The sequence below is a fragment of the Ornithorhynchus anatinus genome, chromosome 1, assembly GCF_004115215.2.
Source record: "Ornithorhynchus anatinus isolate Pmale09 chromosome 1, mOrnAna1.pri.v4, whole genome shotgun sequence".
NCBI lineage: Eukaryota > Metazoa > Chordata > Mammalia > Monotremata > Ornithorhynchidae > Ornithorhynchus > Ornithorhynchus anatinus.
The window spans coordinates 184,688,209-184,706,328 of record NC_041728.1 but is presented as its reverse complement, the minus strand read 5'-3'; the positions used below and the strand labels follow the sequence as shown (position 1 = coordinate 184,706,328).

The following is an 18,120-nucleotide window of genomic DNA, read 5'->3' as shown; positions in this document are numbered from 1 at the left end:
GGGGTCCAGAGGTCCTGTGGGGTCGGGGCCCTGGGGGGGCAGGAGTCTGGGGGTCTCCGGGGTCGGGGTTCAGGGTTCCCCGGGGGGAGGGGGTGGGGTCCTGGTGAGGCAGGGGTCCGGCGAGGGTCTCAGGGGTTGGAGGTTGGGGTCCAGGGGGTGAGGGTCTTGGTGAGGCAGGAGTCCGGGGGTCTCCAGGGTCAGAGGTTCAGGGTTCCCCTGGGGGGCGGGGGTCCTGGCGAGGCAGGGGTCCGGGGAGCGTCTCAGGGGTTGGAGGTTCAGGGGTCCAGGGGGTGGGGGTCTTGGTGAGGCAGAAGTCCGGGGGTCTCCGGGGTCAGGGTTCTCCGGGGGGCGGGGGTCCTGGCGAGGCAGGGGTCCGGGGGTCTCCAGGGGCGGGGGTCCCGGGGAGGTAGGAATCTGGGGATCTCAGGGGTGGGTCTGAGGGGTCGGGGGTCCCCGGGGTCGGGGGTCACCTGTCGGTGTGGGCCTCCTGCTGACAGTAGGCGGCGTAGGCGATGACGGTCTGGCGGAGGCAGCGGGCGGTGGTCCGGGCGCTCACGTAGAGCACGAAGTCGGCGTCGCGGACGCCCTCGCCGTCCGGGGGGCCCGACGGCCCGCACTGCCACTCGCCCTCGCTGCACGAGCGGCATTGCTGCCCGCCCGGGGCCCCGCCGACACCACGAGTCAGGCGCGGGGGCTCCGACCTCGCCCCCCGGGACCCGGCGCCCCCGGCGCCGTTCACCGGCCCATTTCCCCTGGGCAACCCGCCCGGAGGCGCCCTTAGCCCACCAAGCCCCCGGCCCATTTAACCTCCTTGCCCACCGCACCCCCGCCCACTTCCCCCCCCCCCCCCCCCCGAGTCCAAGTCCCCCGGCCCGTTTAGCCCACCGTGACCACCGAGCCCCTCTAGCTCATGTAGGTCATCTAGTCCCTAGCCCGTTTAGCCCCCCTCGCCCCCCGAGTCCCCAGCCCACGTAGCCCCCCCAAGGCTTCCGGCCCATTTAGCCCAAGTCCCAGCCCACGTAGCCCCCCAAGCCTTCCGGCCCGTTTAGTCCCCCAGCCCACCAATCCTCCCTTGGCCTACCAGGCCCACCTAAAAATCTGCAAAACGGGGCTTCAATCCCTGTTCTCCCACCTCCTTAGACTTTATTAATAATAATAATTACGGTATTTGTTGAGCACTTACCGTGTGCCAGGCACCTTACTAAGCGCTAGGGTGGATACAAGCGAACGGGGTTGAACACAGTCCCTTTCCCACGTGGGGCTCGCGGTCTCCCTCCCCATTTTACAGATGAGGGAACTGAGGCCCAGAGAAGTGAGGCGACTTAGCCAAAGTCACACGGCAGAGAGGCGGTAGAGCCGGAATTAAAACCCACGACCTTCTGACTCCCAGGTCTGGATTCTACGCACCGTGCCCTGCCGCTTCTCACGGTAACTGTGGTACGTGTTAAGCGCTTACTCTGTGCCGGGCACTCTACTAAGCGCCGGGACGGAGGCCAGCAAATCGGGTGGGACACGGTCCCCGCTCCGTGTGGGCCTCACGGTCTCGATCCCCGTTCTCCAGATGAGGGGACGGAGGCCCGGGATGAGAACCCGTGACCTTCTGACTCCCGGGCCCGGGCTCCACATGCCCTGCCGCCTCTCTGAGCCCCATGTAGGACGAGGACTGCGTCCGACCTGATTATCTTGCCTCTACCCCAGGGCTTAGTACAGTGCTTGCTACATAATAGGCACCTGAGAGGCACCATGACGATGACGATGATAACGGTCATAAGGCTCCCCCTCTTAACCCACCGGCCTGCCTATGTGGGGCTGGGCACCGGTGCCCCAGGCTGGCTCCAGGGGTTGCCCATCCACCTCCGCATCGAACAGAAACTCCTCGCCGTCGGCTCTGAAGCCGTCCATCCCCTCGGCCCCTCCTCCCGCACCTCCCTCCCCTCCTCCTCCGTCCCCGGCCCGCACGCTCCGCCCCTCTGCCGCCGCTCGCTCGCCTCCTCCCCGGGCCTCCGGCTCGCCCCGTCCCGCCGCCGACCCCCGGGCCGCGTCCCGCCTCCGGCCCGGAACGCCCTCCCGCCTCAGATCCCCCCGACGATGCCTCTCCCCGCCCTTCAGAGCCCTCCTGGAGGCCCCCCTCCTCCGAGAGGCCTTCCCTGACTGCGCCCTCCTTTCCTCTCCTCCCACTCCTTCCTGCGTCGCCCTGACCCGCTCCCTTTCTTCGTCCCCCCTCCCGGCCCCGCGCCGCTTAGGTCCGTCTCCCTCGTTTAGTGATTTCTATTCCTGTCCGTCTCCCCCTCCAGACTGTAACCTCACTGTAGGGAGGGAACGTGCCTGTTTATTGTTGCCCTGCCCTCTCCCGAGTGCTTTATACAGTGCTCTGCACACCGAAAGCGCTCAAAAAATACGACCGAATGAATAAGCCGGTTCTCCTACCGCCGCCGAACAGGGCAGGGGCAGGGCCGGCCGGGGACCGGTTGGGGGAGGGCGGGACGGGGGTTCCGGACCCACCTGCAGGTGCCCCTCGGGCACCGTCACGGGGCCGCAGCGGGTGAGCTGGGCGCAGGCCCCTCGGCAGTAGCGGTGAGGGTCTCCCCTCTTCCTCAGGAACTCGTTGCTGGTGCACTGTCTGCGGCGGCGGGTCCCCGTCAGGGGCCCCGGCGGGCGCCGCCGCCCTCGGGGGCCCCCCGTGCCCGCCGCTCCGGACCACGGCGCCTGGGTCCCCCGGGGCCGCCCCTCGCCCGAGCGGACCGGGCCCGTGACCCGGGGAGGGGTCCCGCCGACGCTCACCTGCTCAGTAAGATGGTGCCGGAGGGCCGGCGCACCTGGAACGTCTCCTCCAGGTAGGAGACGGCCTGGGGGAACAGCTTGTTCTGGAGGGAGAAGACGGGGCGGGGGGTGAGGAGATGCCCGGTGGCCCGGCCCCACGCGCTCGGAACCGGGGAGGGGGTGGGTCTCCTCCGCTCCGTCCCCCAAACCCCGCCGAGCTTCTGCCCGCCGGCCGGGCTCGGCCCGCCTTCCCGCCCCGGACGCTTCTGTCCACGTGTCCGTCTTTCCCGTCCCCGAAATGACGATGATGATAATAACCGTGGTACTTGTTAAAAAAAAAAAAAAAAAGACGGCACTGGTTAAGCGCTCACTATGCGCAGAGCACTGTTCTAAGCGCTGGGGAGGATACGAGGTGCTCAGGTTGTCCCACGTGGGGCTCACGGTCTCAATGCCCGTTTTTACAGATGAGGGAACTGAGGCCCGGAGAATAATAAGGATAATAATGATAATGTTGGTATCTGTTAAGCGCTTACTATGTGCAGAGCACTGTTCTAAGCGCTGGGGGAGATACAGGGGAATCAGGTTGTCCCACGTGAGGGCTCACAGTTAATCCCCATTTTACAGATGAGGTAACCGAGGCACAGAGAAGTGAAGTGACTCGCCCACAGTCACACAGCTGACAAGTGGCGGAGCCGGGAGTCGAACCCATGACCTCTGACTCCGAAGCCCGGGCTCTTTCCACTGAGCCACGATGGTACCTGTTAAGCGCTCACTACCCGCCAAGACTTGCCCGAGGTCCCTCGGCAGACATAATAATCTCAATGGCGGTACTTGTTAAGCACTCACTGTGTGCCCGGCACTGTGCTAAGCGCTGAGGTAGGTCCAAGCTAATCAGGTCAGTCCCCGGCCCACGTGGGGCTCACGGTCTTAACCCCCCGTTTTAAAGACGAGGGAGCGGAGGCCCGCAGAAGTTAAGTGACTTGCCTAAGGTCACGCCGCAGACGTAATAATAATAATCGTGGTACTTAGGTGCTTACTGCGTGCCAAGCACTGCTCTAAGCGTCGGGGTAGATACAACCCTGCTTAGAGAAGCAGCCTGGCCGAGTGGAAAGAGGCCAGGCTTGGGAGTCGGAGGACGTGGGTTCTAATCCCGGTTCCGCCACTTGCCTGCTGTGGGACCTCGGACAAGTCCCTTCTCTTCTCTGGGCCTCGGTGACCTCATATGGAAAATGGGGATGAAGACTGGGAGCCCCACGGGGGACGACCTGAAGACCCCGTATCTACCTCAGAGCTGAAAACAGGGCTTGGCACATACTAAGAGTTTAACAAATACCAATATTATTATATTATATCATAATATGTCTATACATTAGAATCATCATCATCATCATTACATACAATTGAATGAATGATTATACAAGGTAATCGGGTCAGATGCAGTCTCTGGCCCTCATGATTCCCATTTTAAAGATGAAGGAACTGAGGCCTAGAGAAGTGAAGGGACTCGCCCGAGGTCACCGAGCAGACGTAATAATAATAATTATTACTGCTATTATGGTATTTGTTAAGTACTTACTATGATTAGACCGTAAGCCCGTCAAAGGGCAGGGACCGTCTCTATCTGTTACCGATTTGTCCGTTCCAAGCGCTTAGTCCAGTGCTCTGCACATAGTGAGCGCTCAATAAATACTATTGAATGAATGTGCCAAACACTGTTCTAAGCAGCAGGATAGATATAAGACAATCAGATTGGACACGGTGGAGCTGGGTTTCGAACCCAGATCCTTCTGACTTCCAGGCCCATACTCTCTCCACAACACCACCACTCTTCCTGCCCAACAAGCCTGTAACCGCCTTTTTTTTTTAAAATAATAATGTCGGTATCTGTTAAGCGCTTACTATGTGCCGAGCACTGTTCTAAGCGCTGGGGTAGACACAGGGGAATCAGGATGTCCCACGTGGGGCTCACGATCTTAATCCCCATTTTACAGATGAGGTAACTGAGGCCCAGAGAAGTGAAGTGACTTGCCCACAGTCACACAGCTGACAAGTGGCAGAGCCGGGATTCGAACTCAAGACCTCTGACTCCACAGCCCAGGCTCTTTCCGCTGAGCCACACTGCTTCTACTATGTGCCAGGCACTGTACTAAACCCTGGGGTAGGTAGAAGCTAATCAGGTTGGACACAGACCCTGTCCCCCACGGGGCTCACAGTCTTAATCCCCATTTTCCAGATGAGGGAACTGAGGCCCAGAGAAACGAAGTGACTTTCCCCGGGTCACACGGCAAACGAGTGGCCGAGTCAGGATTAGAACCCAGGTCCTCTGACTCCCAGGCTCAATCCACTAGGTGCTTGGCACACAGCTGCTTCTGTTCTTTCATAGCGTGGCTTCGTGGATAATAATAATAATCGTGGCTCAGTGGAAAGAGCCCGGGCTTCGGAGTCAGAGGTCATGGGTTCGACTCCCGGCTCTGCCACTTGTCAGCTGGGTGACTGTGGGCGAGTCACTTCACTTCTCTGGGCCTCAGTGACCTCATCTGGAAAATGGGGATTAACTGTGAGCCTCACGAGGGACGACCTGATGACCCTGTATCTACCCCAGCGCTTAGAACAGTGCTCGGCACATAAGTGCTTAACAACTACGATTATTAATAAGGTTGGTATCTGTTAAGCGCTTACTATGTGCCGAGCACTGTTCTAAGCGCTGGGGCAGATACAGGGTCATCAGGGTGTCCCACGTGGGGCTCACAGGTTTAATCCCCATTTTCCAGATGAGGGAACTGAGGCCCGGAGAAGTGAAGTGACCTGCCCAGGATCACCCAGCAGACAAGTGGCGGAGTCGACATTAGAACCCATGACCTTTCGACTCCCAGGCCCAGCAAAATGGCAGAGACGGTACTAGAACCCGGATCCTGACTCCCAGGGCTTTTTCCACTCGGCCGCGCTCATATTTATTGAGCGCTGACTTTGGGCAGGGCACTGTACTGAGCGTTTAGGAGAGTACAGTACAACAGAGTTGGTAGACGTGTTCCCTGCCCACAATGAGCTGACAGTCTAGAAGGGGATAATCAATCCACAGTATTTATTGAGCACTTACTGTGTGCAGAGCACTGTACTGAGCGCTAGTGAGAGTCCAACGCAACAGACCTAGTAGACACTTTCCCTGCCCACCACGAGCAGACAGTCTAGAGGGGAAGGGAAATGGGAATATAAATAAATTCCGGCTCAGGACGTTTTTTCCAGGGTGGCCCAGTGGGTAAAGGCCGTGCCTGGGAGTCAGAAGGACCTGGGTTCTAATCCCGGCTCCGCCACTTGTCTGCTGTGTGACCTTGGGCAAGCCGCTTCACTTCTCTGGGCCTCAGTTCTGTAAAATGGGGATTAAAACTGTGAGCCCCAAGTGGGACAACCTACCTTGTATTTACCCCAACGCTTATATGAGTGCTCGGCACATAGTAAGTGCTTCACATAGAGAAGCAGCGTGGCTCAGTGGCGAGAGCCGGGCTTCGGGAGTCAGAGGTCATGGTTTCGAATCCCGGTTCTGCCCCTTGTCAGCTGTGTGACTGTGGGCGAGTCACTTCACTTCTCTGGGCCTCCGTGACCTCATCTGTCAAATGGGGATGAAGACCGTGAGCCTCCTGTGGGACAATCTGATTAGCCTGTATCTCCCCCAGCGCTCAGAACGGTGCTCTGCACAGAGTAAGCGCTTAACAAATACCAACATTATTATCATTATTCCCTGTGCCTCCGTTCCCTCATCTGTCAAATGGGGATGAAGACCGTGAGCCTCCTGTGGGACAACCTGATGACCCTGTATCTCCCCCAGCGCTTAGAGCGGTGCTCTGCACATAGTAAGCGCTTAACGAATTCCAACATTATTATTATATACCACAATAATAATAATAATCCCGGCTCCACCATTCATCTGCTGTGTGACCTTGGGCAACTCACTTCACTTCTCTGTCCCTCAGCTCCCTCATCTATAAAATGGGGATTAAGACTGTGAGCCCCATGAGGGAAAGGCACCGGGTCCAACCCATTCACCTTGTATAAATAACAATAACAGTAATGATGATGATGATGGTATTTGTTAAGCGCTTACTATGCGCCAAGCACTCTTCTGAGCGCTGGAGGAGATACAAGGTCGTCAGGTTGTCCCCCGTGGGGCTCAAAGTCTTCATCCCCATTTGACAGAGGAGGGAACTGAGGCCCAGAGAAGCGAAGTGACTTGCCCCAAGTCACACAGCGGACAGGCGGCAGAGCCGGGATTAGAACCCGTGACCTCTGACTCCCCAGCCCGGGATCTTCCCGCCGAGCCACGCTGCTTTATCCACCCCAGTGCACAGTACCGTGCCTGGCACTCTGTAGGCGTTTAAGAAATACGAAAAATAACGTCGCCGAGGGCCACGTACCTGTACGAGACGCCTCTTTTCCAAAAGCAACCTGGAAGCGACAGGAGAGAAACGGTGGGTCACGCGGAGCCGGCCCCGGGGGGGGGGCGGCCGGGGGGAGGGACGGCAGGCCCGGCTTACTGTTGGACGCTCCCGTCGTAGACGACCCGGATCCTCATGCGCTGGTCGCCGGCCGCCCGCCGGGAGACGCGCTCGGCTCCCACGGGAACCTGGTAGAGGACCTGGGGGCGGGCGGAGGAGGGCGCGTCGGAGAGGCCGGACGGCCGGACGGTCCCCCTCCCCGCCCCCCGGCTTCACCCCTGCCGCGGTTTAGCTATTTGTCGAGCGCACCCAACTAACCAGTCGATCGGACTTATCCCGGCTCCACCGCGTGTCTGCTGTGTGACCTTGTGCAAGTCACTTCACTTCTCTGGGCCTCATCTGGGAAACGGGGCTGAAGACCGGGAGCCCCAGGTGGGACGGGGACTGGGTCTTGAATCCACCCCAGCGTTTGGAACAGTTCGCTGCTGGGACGGGTGCCCTGCCGTGACGGCAGCTATAATCAGACTACTTGTTAGGTGCCCACTGTCTGCCGACCACTGGACTCACCAGGTCAGACCTAATAATAACGATTACGGCATTCGTTAAGCGCTTACCATGCTCCAGGCACTGTTCTAAGCGCTGGGGTGGATACGAGCCGATCGGGCTGTCCCCCATCGGTCTCCAGTCTCCATCCCCGTTTGACAGATGAGGGAACCGAGGCCCAGAGAAGTGAAATAATAATAATGTCGGTATTTGTTAAGCGCTTACTCTGTGCAGGGCACTGTTCTAAGCGCTGGGGGAGATACAGGGTCATCAGGTTGCCCCACGTGAGGCTCACAGTCTTCAGCCCCGTTTTCCAGATGAGGGAACTGAGGCCCAGAGAAGCGAAGTGACTCGCCCACAGCCACACAGCCGACAAGCGGCGGAGCCGGGATTGGAACCCATGACCTTCTGACTCCCGGGCCCGGGCTCTAACCACTAGGCCGCGCTGCTTGCTGGCCCATGGGGGGCTCACAGGCAAGCGGGCAGCAGCGTGAAGCAGCGTGGCCCAGTGGGTAGAGCCCGGGCCTGGGATTCAGAAGGACCTGGGTTCTCATCCCGGCTCCGCCGCTGGTCTGCTGGGTGACCTTGGGCCAGTCACTTGGCTTCTCTGGGCCTCAGTGACCTCATCTGTCCAAGACCGTGACCCCTCTGTGGAACAGGGACCGGAAGCAGCGTGGCTCAGGGGAACGAGGCCGGGCTTGGGAGTCGGAGGCCGTGGGTTCGAGTCCCGGCTCTGCCACTTGTCAGCTGTGGGACTGTGGGCGAGTCACTTCACTTCTCTGGGCCTCAGTTCCCTCATCTGGAAAATGGGGATTAACTGTGAGCCTCACATGGGACAACCTGATTACTCTATATCCCCCCAGCGCTTAGAACAGTGCTCGGCACATAGTAAGCCCTTAGCAGATACCAACATTATTATTATTATTATTATTAGGCCCAGCGCCCCCGACCCCCGATCCCTTCTGGCCCGCATCCTCCTCCTCGTAGCCGACAGACCATGACTCTCCTCCCCTTCAAAGCCCTACTGAAGGCCCACCTCATCCAGGAGGCCTCCCCTGACCGCGCCCACCTTTCCTCTTCTCCCACTCCCTCCTGCGTCACCCTGGCTTGCTCCCTTCATTCATCCCTCCCTTCCAGCCCCACACCGCTTATGTCCACGTCCGTCATTTATTCATTTCTATTAACACCTGTCACCACCTCTAAACCGTAAGCTGACGGAAATCTAACTTATCAGGCCGATTCGCATTTCTCCTTGCATGCTTTATCTCTGCCCGACAAAACTATTTCTCTGCCCTTATTGATCCCCCCTGCCCGTTGCCCTCCCCAGTTGTTCCGGGCACTTAACTCCCTCCTCGGGCCCCCCGTCCCCCCGCCTCCCCATCTCTTGGCCCCATTGACTTGGCCACCTACTTTAATAGGAAAATGGACACCATCAGGCGTGAGCTTCCTAAAATCTGCCCCTGCCCCTCCTCGGTCCCTCCCCGTTCCGGCCGCCTCTTCAACTCTCCCATCCTTCCCAGCGGTTTCTCCAGAGGAGATCACCTGCCTCCTCTCAAAAGCCACCCCTCTCCACCTGTGCATCCGACCCCATTCCTTCTCGCCTCATCAGAACTCTCGCCCCCTCACGTCTTCCCTCCCTAAGAGCCATCTTCATTCATTCATTCAGCCAGTCGTATTTATTGAGCGCTTACTGTGTGCAGAGCCCCGTACTGAGCACTTGGAACGTACAATTCCGCAACAGACAGAGCCAACTTCAACCCTTCACTCTCTAATGGCTTCTTCTCCACTGCTTTCAGACACGCCCACGTCTCCCCTATCGTCAAAAACTCACCCTGGACCCCACAGCTCCTTCCAGTGATCGCCCCATCTCCCTCCTACCCTTCCTCTCTAAACTCCTTGAGCGCGTCGCCTACACCCGCCGTCTCAAATCCCTCTCCTCTGATTCTCTCCCGGCCCCCCTCCGATCCGGCTTCCGTCCCCTCCGCTCCGCAGAAACCGCTCTCTCAGAGGTCACCGATGATCCCTCTCTCTTGCCATATCCAACCGCCTCTACTCCGTCCTCATCCTCTTCGACCTCTCGGCTGCCCCGACCCTGCGGGCCACCCCCTGCTCCTGGAAACGTTATCCGAGCTCGGCTTCATTGACTCCGTCTTCTCCCGGTTCTCCTCCTAGCTCCCTGGCCGCTCATTCTCCATCTCCCTTTACGGGCTCCTCACCCGCCTCCCACCCCCTCGCCGTGGGGGTCCCTCGAGGTTCGGTTCCGGGTCCCCTTCTGGTCTCCGTCTCCACCCGCTCCCTCGGAGAACTCACCCGCTCCCACGGCTTCGACTCCCACCTCTCCGCGGACGGACCCCAAATCTCCCTCTCCGGCCCCGATCTCTCTCTCCCTCTCTCCGGGCTGGCATCTCCTCCGGCCTTCAAGACCTCTCTACTTGGCTGTCCTTCCGTCACCTCAGACTCAACACGTCCAAAACAGAGCTCCTCATCTTCCCAACCCAAACACCAACCTCCCCTGACTTTCTCATCACCGTAGACGGCACCGCCATCCTTCCCGTCTCGCGAGCCCGAAACCCTGGCATCGTCCTCGACTCCTCACCGTCATTAATCCGTCACCAAATCCCGTCGGTCTCCCCTTGACAACCTCGCTAAAATCTGCCTTTTCCTCTCCATCCAAACTGCTCCAACATTAATACAATCGCTCCTCCTCCTCTCCCACCGGGATGACGGCATCAGCCTCCTTGCCGACCTCCCTGCCTCCCGCCTCTCCCCACTCCAGGCTGTAATTCACTCAGCTGCCCCGATCGTTTTTCTACAAAAACAACCCAGACATGTCACCTCCATCCTCAAAAGACTCCAGTGGTTGCCCAGCCACCTCCGGATCGAACAGAAACTCCTCACTCTTGGCTTCCAAGCCCCCCATGCCCCGGCCTCCTCCTACCTCCCCTCCCTTCTCTCCTTCTCCAGCCTGGGCCGCACACCGCGCTCCTCTGCCGCCGCTCACCTTCTCCCCGGGCCTCCGGCTCGCCCGTCCCGCCGTCGACCCCCGGCCCACGTCCCGCCTCCGGCCCGGAACGTCCTCCCGCCTCAAATCCCACAGACGGTGCCTCTCCCCGCCCTTCAGAGCCCTCCTGACGGCCCACCTCCTCCAGGAGGCCTTCCCCGACTAAGCCCCCCTTTTCCTCCTCTCCCCCTCCCTTCTGCGTCCCCCCGACTCGCTCCCTTTCTTCCTCCCCCCTCCCCGCCCCACACCGCTTATGTCCACATCCCTCATTTCATTTGATGCCCGCCTCCCTTCTTTAGCAGGTGAACTCACTGTGGGCAGGGAATTTGGCTGCTAATTGTTGGATTGGACTTTCCCAAGCGCTCAGTCCGCTGCTCTGCACACAGTAAGCGCTCAATAAATACGGCTGACCGACCCGCCTTATGCCGTCCGGCCCGGCTCCCCTGACCACGGACCGCCGCCCTGTCCAGCCCAGCTCCTCTGACCCGGCCCCCCGACGGGCCCAGCTCCCCCAACCCCTGACCCATTCATTCCTTCATTCAGTAGTATTTATTGAGCGCTTACTTTGTGCAGAGCACTGGACTGAGCGCTTGGAACGGACAATTGGGCAACAGAGAGAGACCATCCCTGCCCAACGACGGGCTCACGGTCTAATCGGGGGAGACGGACGGACACAAACAGGACAACAGAATCACGATTCATTCATTCAGTCGTATTTACAGAGTGCAAAGCACCGTACTAAGCGCTTGGGAGAGGACATTATAACAGACGCTCCCTGTCCACAACGAGCTCACAGTCTGGAGTGGAGACAGGCAAAATATAAAGTAAGGGAGAGCTCACAGAAGGGAGTGGGAGAAGAGAAAAGGGGGGGCTTAGTCAGGGAAGGCTTCTTGGAGGAGGTGGGCCTTCAGTAAGGCTTTTCTCTTCTCCCGCTCCCTTCTGCATCGCCCTGACTTGCTCCCTTTCTTCATCCCCTTCCCAGCCCTTATGTCCATATCGGTCATTTCTTTATAGTTCGCCTGTCTCCGCTCCAGACTGTGAGCTCGTTGTGGACAGGGAGTGTGTCTGTGATGCTGTCCTCTCCCAAGCGCTTAGTACGGTGCTTTGCACTCTCTAAATACGACTGAATGAATGAATCGTGATTCTGTTGTCCTGTTTTTGTCCGTCCGTCTCCCCCGATTAGACCGTGAGCCCGTCACTGGGCAGGGATGGTCTCTCTCTGTTGCCCAATTGTCCGTTCCAAGCGCTCAGTCCAGTGCTCTGCACATAGAAAGCGCTCAGTAAATACGATTGATTGAATGAATGAATGAACGAGGGGGAGAGCTGTCGGCTGGCAGGTTGGTTGGTCCGTTTAGACCGCGAGCCTGTCGTCGGGCAGGGATGGGCTCTATCTGTTGTCCAATTGTCCTTTCCAAGCGCTCAGTCCAGTGCTCTGCACACCGTAAGCGCTCAATAAATATGACCGAATGAATGAATGAACCCCCTGGTTAGGGATGAGGGGACGGAGGCCCAGAGAGGTGAAACGACTTGCCCAAGGTCACCCGGCGGAGGTGGCACGAGAAACCACGACCTTCTGAGTCCCAGGCCAGGGCTCTGGCCACTCATCAGCGTGGCTCAGTGGCAAGAGCCCGGCCTGGGGACTCAGAGGTCACGGGTTCTAATTCATTCAAGAGTATTTACTGAGCGCTTACTATGTGCACAGCACTGCACTAAGTGCTCATAATGGACAATTTGGTAACAGATAGAGACCGTCCCTGCCCAATGACGGGCTAATCTTGTCAGCTGTGTGACCTCGGGCAAGTCCCTTCACTTCTCTGTGCCTCAGTTCCCTCCTCTGTCAAATAGGAGGAGCAGCGTGGCTCTATGGAAAGAGCCTGGGCTTTGGAGTCAGCGGTCATGAGTTCGAATCCCAGCTGTGCCGCTTCTCAGCTGGGTGACTGTGGGCAAGTCACTTCACTTCTCTGGGCCTCAGTTACCTCATCTGTAAAATGGGGATGAAGACTGTGAGCCCCACGTGGGACAACCTGATTCCCCTGAGTCTACCCCAGCACTTAGAACAGTGCTCTGCACATAGTAAGCGCTTAACAAATACCAACATTATTATTATTATTAAATAGGGATGAAGACCGGGAGCCTCATGTGGGTCAACCTGATGACCTTGTATCCCCCCAGTGCTTAGCACAGTGCTTGGCGCAGAGTAAGTGCTTAACAGATACTATCATTATTACAAGCAGAAGCAGCGCGGCTCAGCGGAAAGAGCCCGGGCTTGGGAGTCAGAGGTTGTGGGTTCTGATCCCGGCTCCCGCACCTGTCAGCTGTGTGACCTCGGGCAAGTCACTTCACTGGGCCTCAGTGACCTCATCTGGAAAACGGGGATGAAGACCGGGAGCCCCATGGGGGACAACTTGCTGTCCTTGTATCCCCCCAGTGCTTAGAACAGTGCTTGGCACAGAGTAAGCGCTTTACAGACACTATCATTATTCCAAGCAGAAGCAGCGCGGCTCAGCGGAGAGAGGCCGGGCTGGGGAGTCAGAGGTCGTGGGTTCTAATCCCGGCTCCCACACTTGTCAGCTGTGTGAGCTCGGGCCAGTCCCTTCGCTTCTCTGGGCCTCAGGGACCTCATCTGGAAAATGGGGATGAAGCCCGTGAGCCCCACGGGGGACAACCTGATCACCTCGTATCCCCCCCAGCGCTTAGAGCAGCGCTTGGCACCTAGTAAGCAGTTAGCAAATGCCAACATGATTATGAATAATGGTGCCGGTGCGGTGGTATGTGCTCATTCATTCGTTCCATAGTATTTATTGAGCGGTTACTCTGGGCAGAGCACCGGGCTGAGCGCTTGGAAGGGACAGATGGGTAACAGAGAGAGACGGTCCCTGCCCAACGACGGGCCTACGGTGTAATCATTTAATAGTATTTATTGAGCGGTTACTCTGTGCAGAGCACTGTGCTGAGCGCTTGGAAGGGACAGATGGGTAACAGAGAGAGACGGTCCCTGCCCTCCGACGGGCCTACTGTCTAATCATCCCGTAGTATTTATTGAGCGCTTCCTCTGTGCAGAGCACCGCGCTGAGCGCTTGGAAGGGACAATTGGGCAACAGAGAGAGACGGTCCCCGCCCTTTGACGGGCTCACGGTCTAATCGGGGGAGCCGGCCGGACGAGAACGATGGCAGTAAATAGAGTCACGATGTGCCGAGCGTGCGGGAGGCGTGGGGCTCCCTCCGGCCTAGGCGGTCCCGGGGGGTGCGGAGCGCGTGGGTGAGGGTGGGAGCGTGGGGGGGGAGGGGGTTACCTCGGCGCGCGGGGGCACGTGGTGTCGGCAGGGCCCGGGGGGCTCCTCGGCGGCGGCGGCGGCGGCGGCGGGAGGCGGGGAGGGCGGCAGGACCGGCCCCGTCAGCAGCGCCAGCACCAGCCCCATCGCAGCCCCGAGCACGAGGCCGCCTCCTCCTCCTCCTCCTCCTCGTCCTCGTCCTCGTCGTCCTCGTCGTCGTCCTGCTGCTGCTGCTGCTGCTGCTGCTGCTCCCGGGGCCGGTGCCGGTGCCGGGTCCCGGGGCGGTCCTGCCGCCATGGCCGCTCCTCGCCCGTTGCCATGGAGCACGTGACGCCGCGCCCGCCGGAGGGATGGGGAGGGGCGGCGGGAGGGGGCGGGGCCGGGCTCCCGCCGCCGCTTCTCATTGGCCGCCGCCTCCGCCCGCCCGCCCGCCGCGCGCCCCCTGCTGGGCCCACGGGGGCGGGCACCACGCCCGGCACCACCATTCGCTCGTTCCTTTCTTTCTTTCTTTCTTTCTTTCTTTCTTTCTTTCTTTCTTTCTTTCTTTCTTTCTTTCTTTCTTTCTTTCTTTCTTTTCTTCTTTCTTTCTTTCTTTCTTTCTTTCTTTCTTTCTTTCTTTCTTTCTTTCTTTCTTTCCTTCCTTCTTTCTTTCCTTCTTTCTTTCCTTCTTTCTTTCTTTTCTTTCTTTCTTTCTTTCTTTCTTTCTTTCTTTCTTTCTTTCTTTCTTTCTTTCTTTCCTTCTTTCTTCCTCCCTCCCTCCCTCCCTCCCTCCCTCCCTCCCTCCCTTCCTTCCTTCCTTCCTTCCTTCCTTCCTTCCTTCCTTCCTTCCTTCCTTCCTTCCTTCCTTCCTTCCTTCCTTCCTTCCTTCCTTCCTTCCTCTCTCTCTCTCTCTCTCTCTTTCCTTCTCTCCTTCTCTCCTTCTCTCTTTCTTTCTTTCTTTCTTTCTTTCTTTCTTTCTTTCTTTCTTTCTTTCTTTCTTTCTTTCTTTCTTTCTTTCTTTCTTTTCTTTCTTTGTTTCTTCCCTTTCCTTATCCCAGCTCTGCCCCTTGCCAGCTATGTGACTATGCAAGTCACTTTACTTCTCTGTGCCTCAGTTCCCTCATCTGTCAAATGGGGATGAAGACTGTGAGCCTGATGTGGGACAACCTCATTCCCCTGTATCTCCCCCAGCGCTTAGAACAGTTGCCATTGTTTTTACGAGATGTTCTTCCCCTCGACTCTATTTATCGCCATCGTTCTCGTCTGTCCGTCTCCCCCGATTAGACCGTAAGCCCGTCAAACGGCAGGGACTGTCTCTATCTGTGGCCGACTTGTTCATTCCAAGCGCTTAGTACAGTGCTCTGCACATAGTAAGCGCTCAATAAATACTATTGAATGAATGAATGAATGAATGAATGAATGAACAGTGCTCTGCACATAGTGCACGCTTAACAAACACCAACAGTATCCTTTCCTTTCCTTTCCTTTCCTTTCCTTTCCTTTCCTTTCCTTTCCTTTCCTTTCCTTTCCTTTCCTTTCCTTTCCTTTCCTTTCCATCTTCTCTTCTTTCTTTCCTTCCTTCTTTTCCTCCTTCCTTCATTCTCTTTCCTTCCTTCCTTCTATTCTCTTTCTTCTTTCCTTCCTTCCTGTCCTCCTTCCTTCCTCCTCTTCCTTCTTTCCTTCCTTTTCTCCTTCCTTCCCCCTTCCTTCTTTCTTTCCTCCCTTTTCTCTTCCTTTCTTTCCTTTCTTCCCTTCCTCCTTTCTTCCTTCCTTTCCTCTTTTTCTTTCTTTCTCTCTTCCTTTCCTCCTTCCTTTCCATCTTCCTTTTCGTCCTCCCTTCCTTTACTCCTTTTCTTCTTTCTTTCTCTCTTTCCTCCTTCCTTTCTTTCCTTCTTCCTTTTCTTCCTCCCCTCCTTCACTCCTTTTAATAATAATAATTAATAATTATGATGACACTTTTAAGTGCTTCCTATGTGCCAAGCACTGTTCTAAGCACTGGGGTGGGGGGATACAAGGTAATCAGGTTGTCCCACGTGAGGCTCACATGCTTAATCCCCATTTTACAGATGAGGGAACTGAGGCACCAAGAAGTAAAGTGACTTGCCCACAGTCACACAGCTGACAAGTGGCAGAGTCGGCATTAGAACCCATGACCTCTGACTCCCAAGCCCGGGATCTTTCCACTGATCCACGCTGCTTTTCTTCCTTTCCTTCTTTCTTTCTCTCTTCCTTTCCTCCTTCCTTCCTCTCCTTCCTTTTCTTCCTTCCTTCACTCCTTTTCTTATTTTTCTCTTTTTCTATCTTCCTTTTCTTTTCTCTTTATTTCTTTCCTCCTTTTCTTCATTTCCCTCTTTCTTTTTCTCTTTCTTCCTTTCCTCCTTTTCTTCCTTTGTTCCTTCCCCCTTTCTTTCTTCTTTCCTTTCTTTCCTTCTTTCTTCCTTTCCTCCTTTTCTTCCTTCCTTCCTTCCCCCTTTCTTTCTTCTTTCCTTCTTTCTTCCTTTCCTCCTTTTCTACCTTCCTTCCTTCCCCCTTTCTTTCTTCTTTCCTTCCTTTCTTTCCTTTCTTTCCTTCTTTCTTTCTTCCTTTCTTCCCTCCTTTTCTTTCCCTCCTTTTCTTTCCTTCCTTCCTTCCTTCCTTCCTTCCTTCCTTCCTTCCTTCCTTCCTTCCTTCCTTCCTTCCTTCCTTCCTTCCTTCCTTCCCACCTTCCTTCCTTTCTTTCCTTCCTTTTTTCTATCATATTCATTGAACACTTACAGTGCAATTATTGTAGTGTTTACGCGCTTTCTTTGTGCCAGGCAATGTTCCAAGGACTTGAGGGGGGTGCAAGCTAATCATGTTGGACACAATCCCTCTCCCACATGGGGCTCATAGTCCTCATCCTCATTTTACAGATGAGGGAACTAAGGCACAGAAAAGTGAAGTGACTTGCCCAAGATCCACAGCAGACAAGTGGTGGAGCAGGGATTAGAACCCAAAACCTTCTGACTCCCAGTGCTCTATCCACTGCGCCATGTTGCTTCTTAGTCTGTCAGTCAATCAATTGCATTGCTTGGGAGAGGACAATAGAACAATAAACAGACATATTCCCTGCCCACATCGAGCTGAAAGTCTAGAGGGAGAGACAGACATCAGTAGAAATAAATAAATTATAGATATGAACTTGAGGGCTGTGGGCCTGGTATTGGGGGGTGGAGGAGTGGCGAGAAGAGCAAAGGGAGCAAGTCAGGGTGGCACAGAAGGGAGTGGAGATGAGGAAAATGGGGCTTAGTCTTGGAAGGCATCTTGGAGGAGATGGGCCTTCAATAAGGCTTCGAAGGGGGAGGGAGAGTCGTTCTCTGGCGGATTTGAGGAGGGAGGACGTTCCGGGCCAGAGGCGGGACGTGGGCCGGGGGTCGGCGGCGGAACGGGCGAGCTGGAAGCCCGGGGAGAAGGCGAGCAGCAGCGGAGGAGCGGAATGTGCCGGCTGGGACGGAGGAGGAGAGAAGGGAGGTGAGGGAGGAGAGGGCAAGATGGTGGAGAGCTTTAAAGCCGATGGTGAGGAGTTTTTGTTTGATGCGGAGGTGGATGGGCAACCACTGGAGTTTTTTGAGGAGCGGGGTGACATGTCCCGAACGTTTTTGTAGAGAGATGATCCGGGAAGGGGAGTCAAGTACGGACTGGAGCGGGGAGAGACAGGAGGCTGGGAGGTCAGCGAGGAGGCTGAGTGATTGCATTAACGTGGTAGCCGTTTGGATGGAGAGGAAAGGGCGGATTTCAGCCATGTTGCGAAGGTGGGGCCGACAGGATTTAGTGACGCATTGAATATGTGGGTTGAATGAGAGAGAGGAGTCGAGGATAAGGCCGAGGTTACGGGCTCGTGAGACGGGAAGGATGGCGGTGCCGTCTACGGTGATGGGAAAGTCAAGGGGAGGACGGGGTTTGGGTGGGAAGATGAGGAGCTGTGTTTTGGACGTGTTAAGTTTGAGATGACGGGAGGACATCCGAGTAGAGAGGTCTTGAAGGCGGGAGGAGACGCACTGACTGTGTGCAGAGCACAGTACTAAGCGCTTGGGAGAGGACAATAGTACAACAGACCCATTTCCTACCCACAGCTATTTTATGGGCTAGAGCAAATTAATCAGCCAATGAACAGTAT

General features: G+C 56.7%; 1 protein-coding gene across 1 annotated transcript in view; it reads right to left on the bottom strand.

Moving 5' to 3' along the window:
* LMLN (leishmanolysin like peptidase) overlaps nt 1-14,338 on the bottom strand; it is a 28,534-nt gene extending 14,196 nt beyond the window's left edge. The window contains exons 1-6 of the mRNA XM_029071266.2: nt 14,028-14,338; nt 7,290-7,390; nt 7,170-7,200; nt 2,782-2,864; nt 2,503-2,620; nt 471-649 (exon numbers count right to left, since the gene is read on the bottom strand). Of these exons, the coding sequence (XP_028927099.1) occupies nt 471-649; nt 2,503-2,620; nt 2,782-2,864; nt 7,170-7,200; nt 7,290-7,390; nt 14,028-14,303 (788 nt within the window). The 5' untranslated portion in view covers nt 14,304-14,338. The remainder of the gene's footprint in view (nt 1-470; nt 650-2,502; nt 2,621-2,781; nt 2,865-7,169; nt 7,201-7,289; nt 7,391-14,027) is intronic.
* Between the last annotated feature and the right edge of the window lie 3,782 nt (nt 14,339-18,120).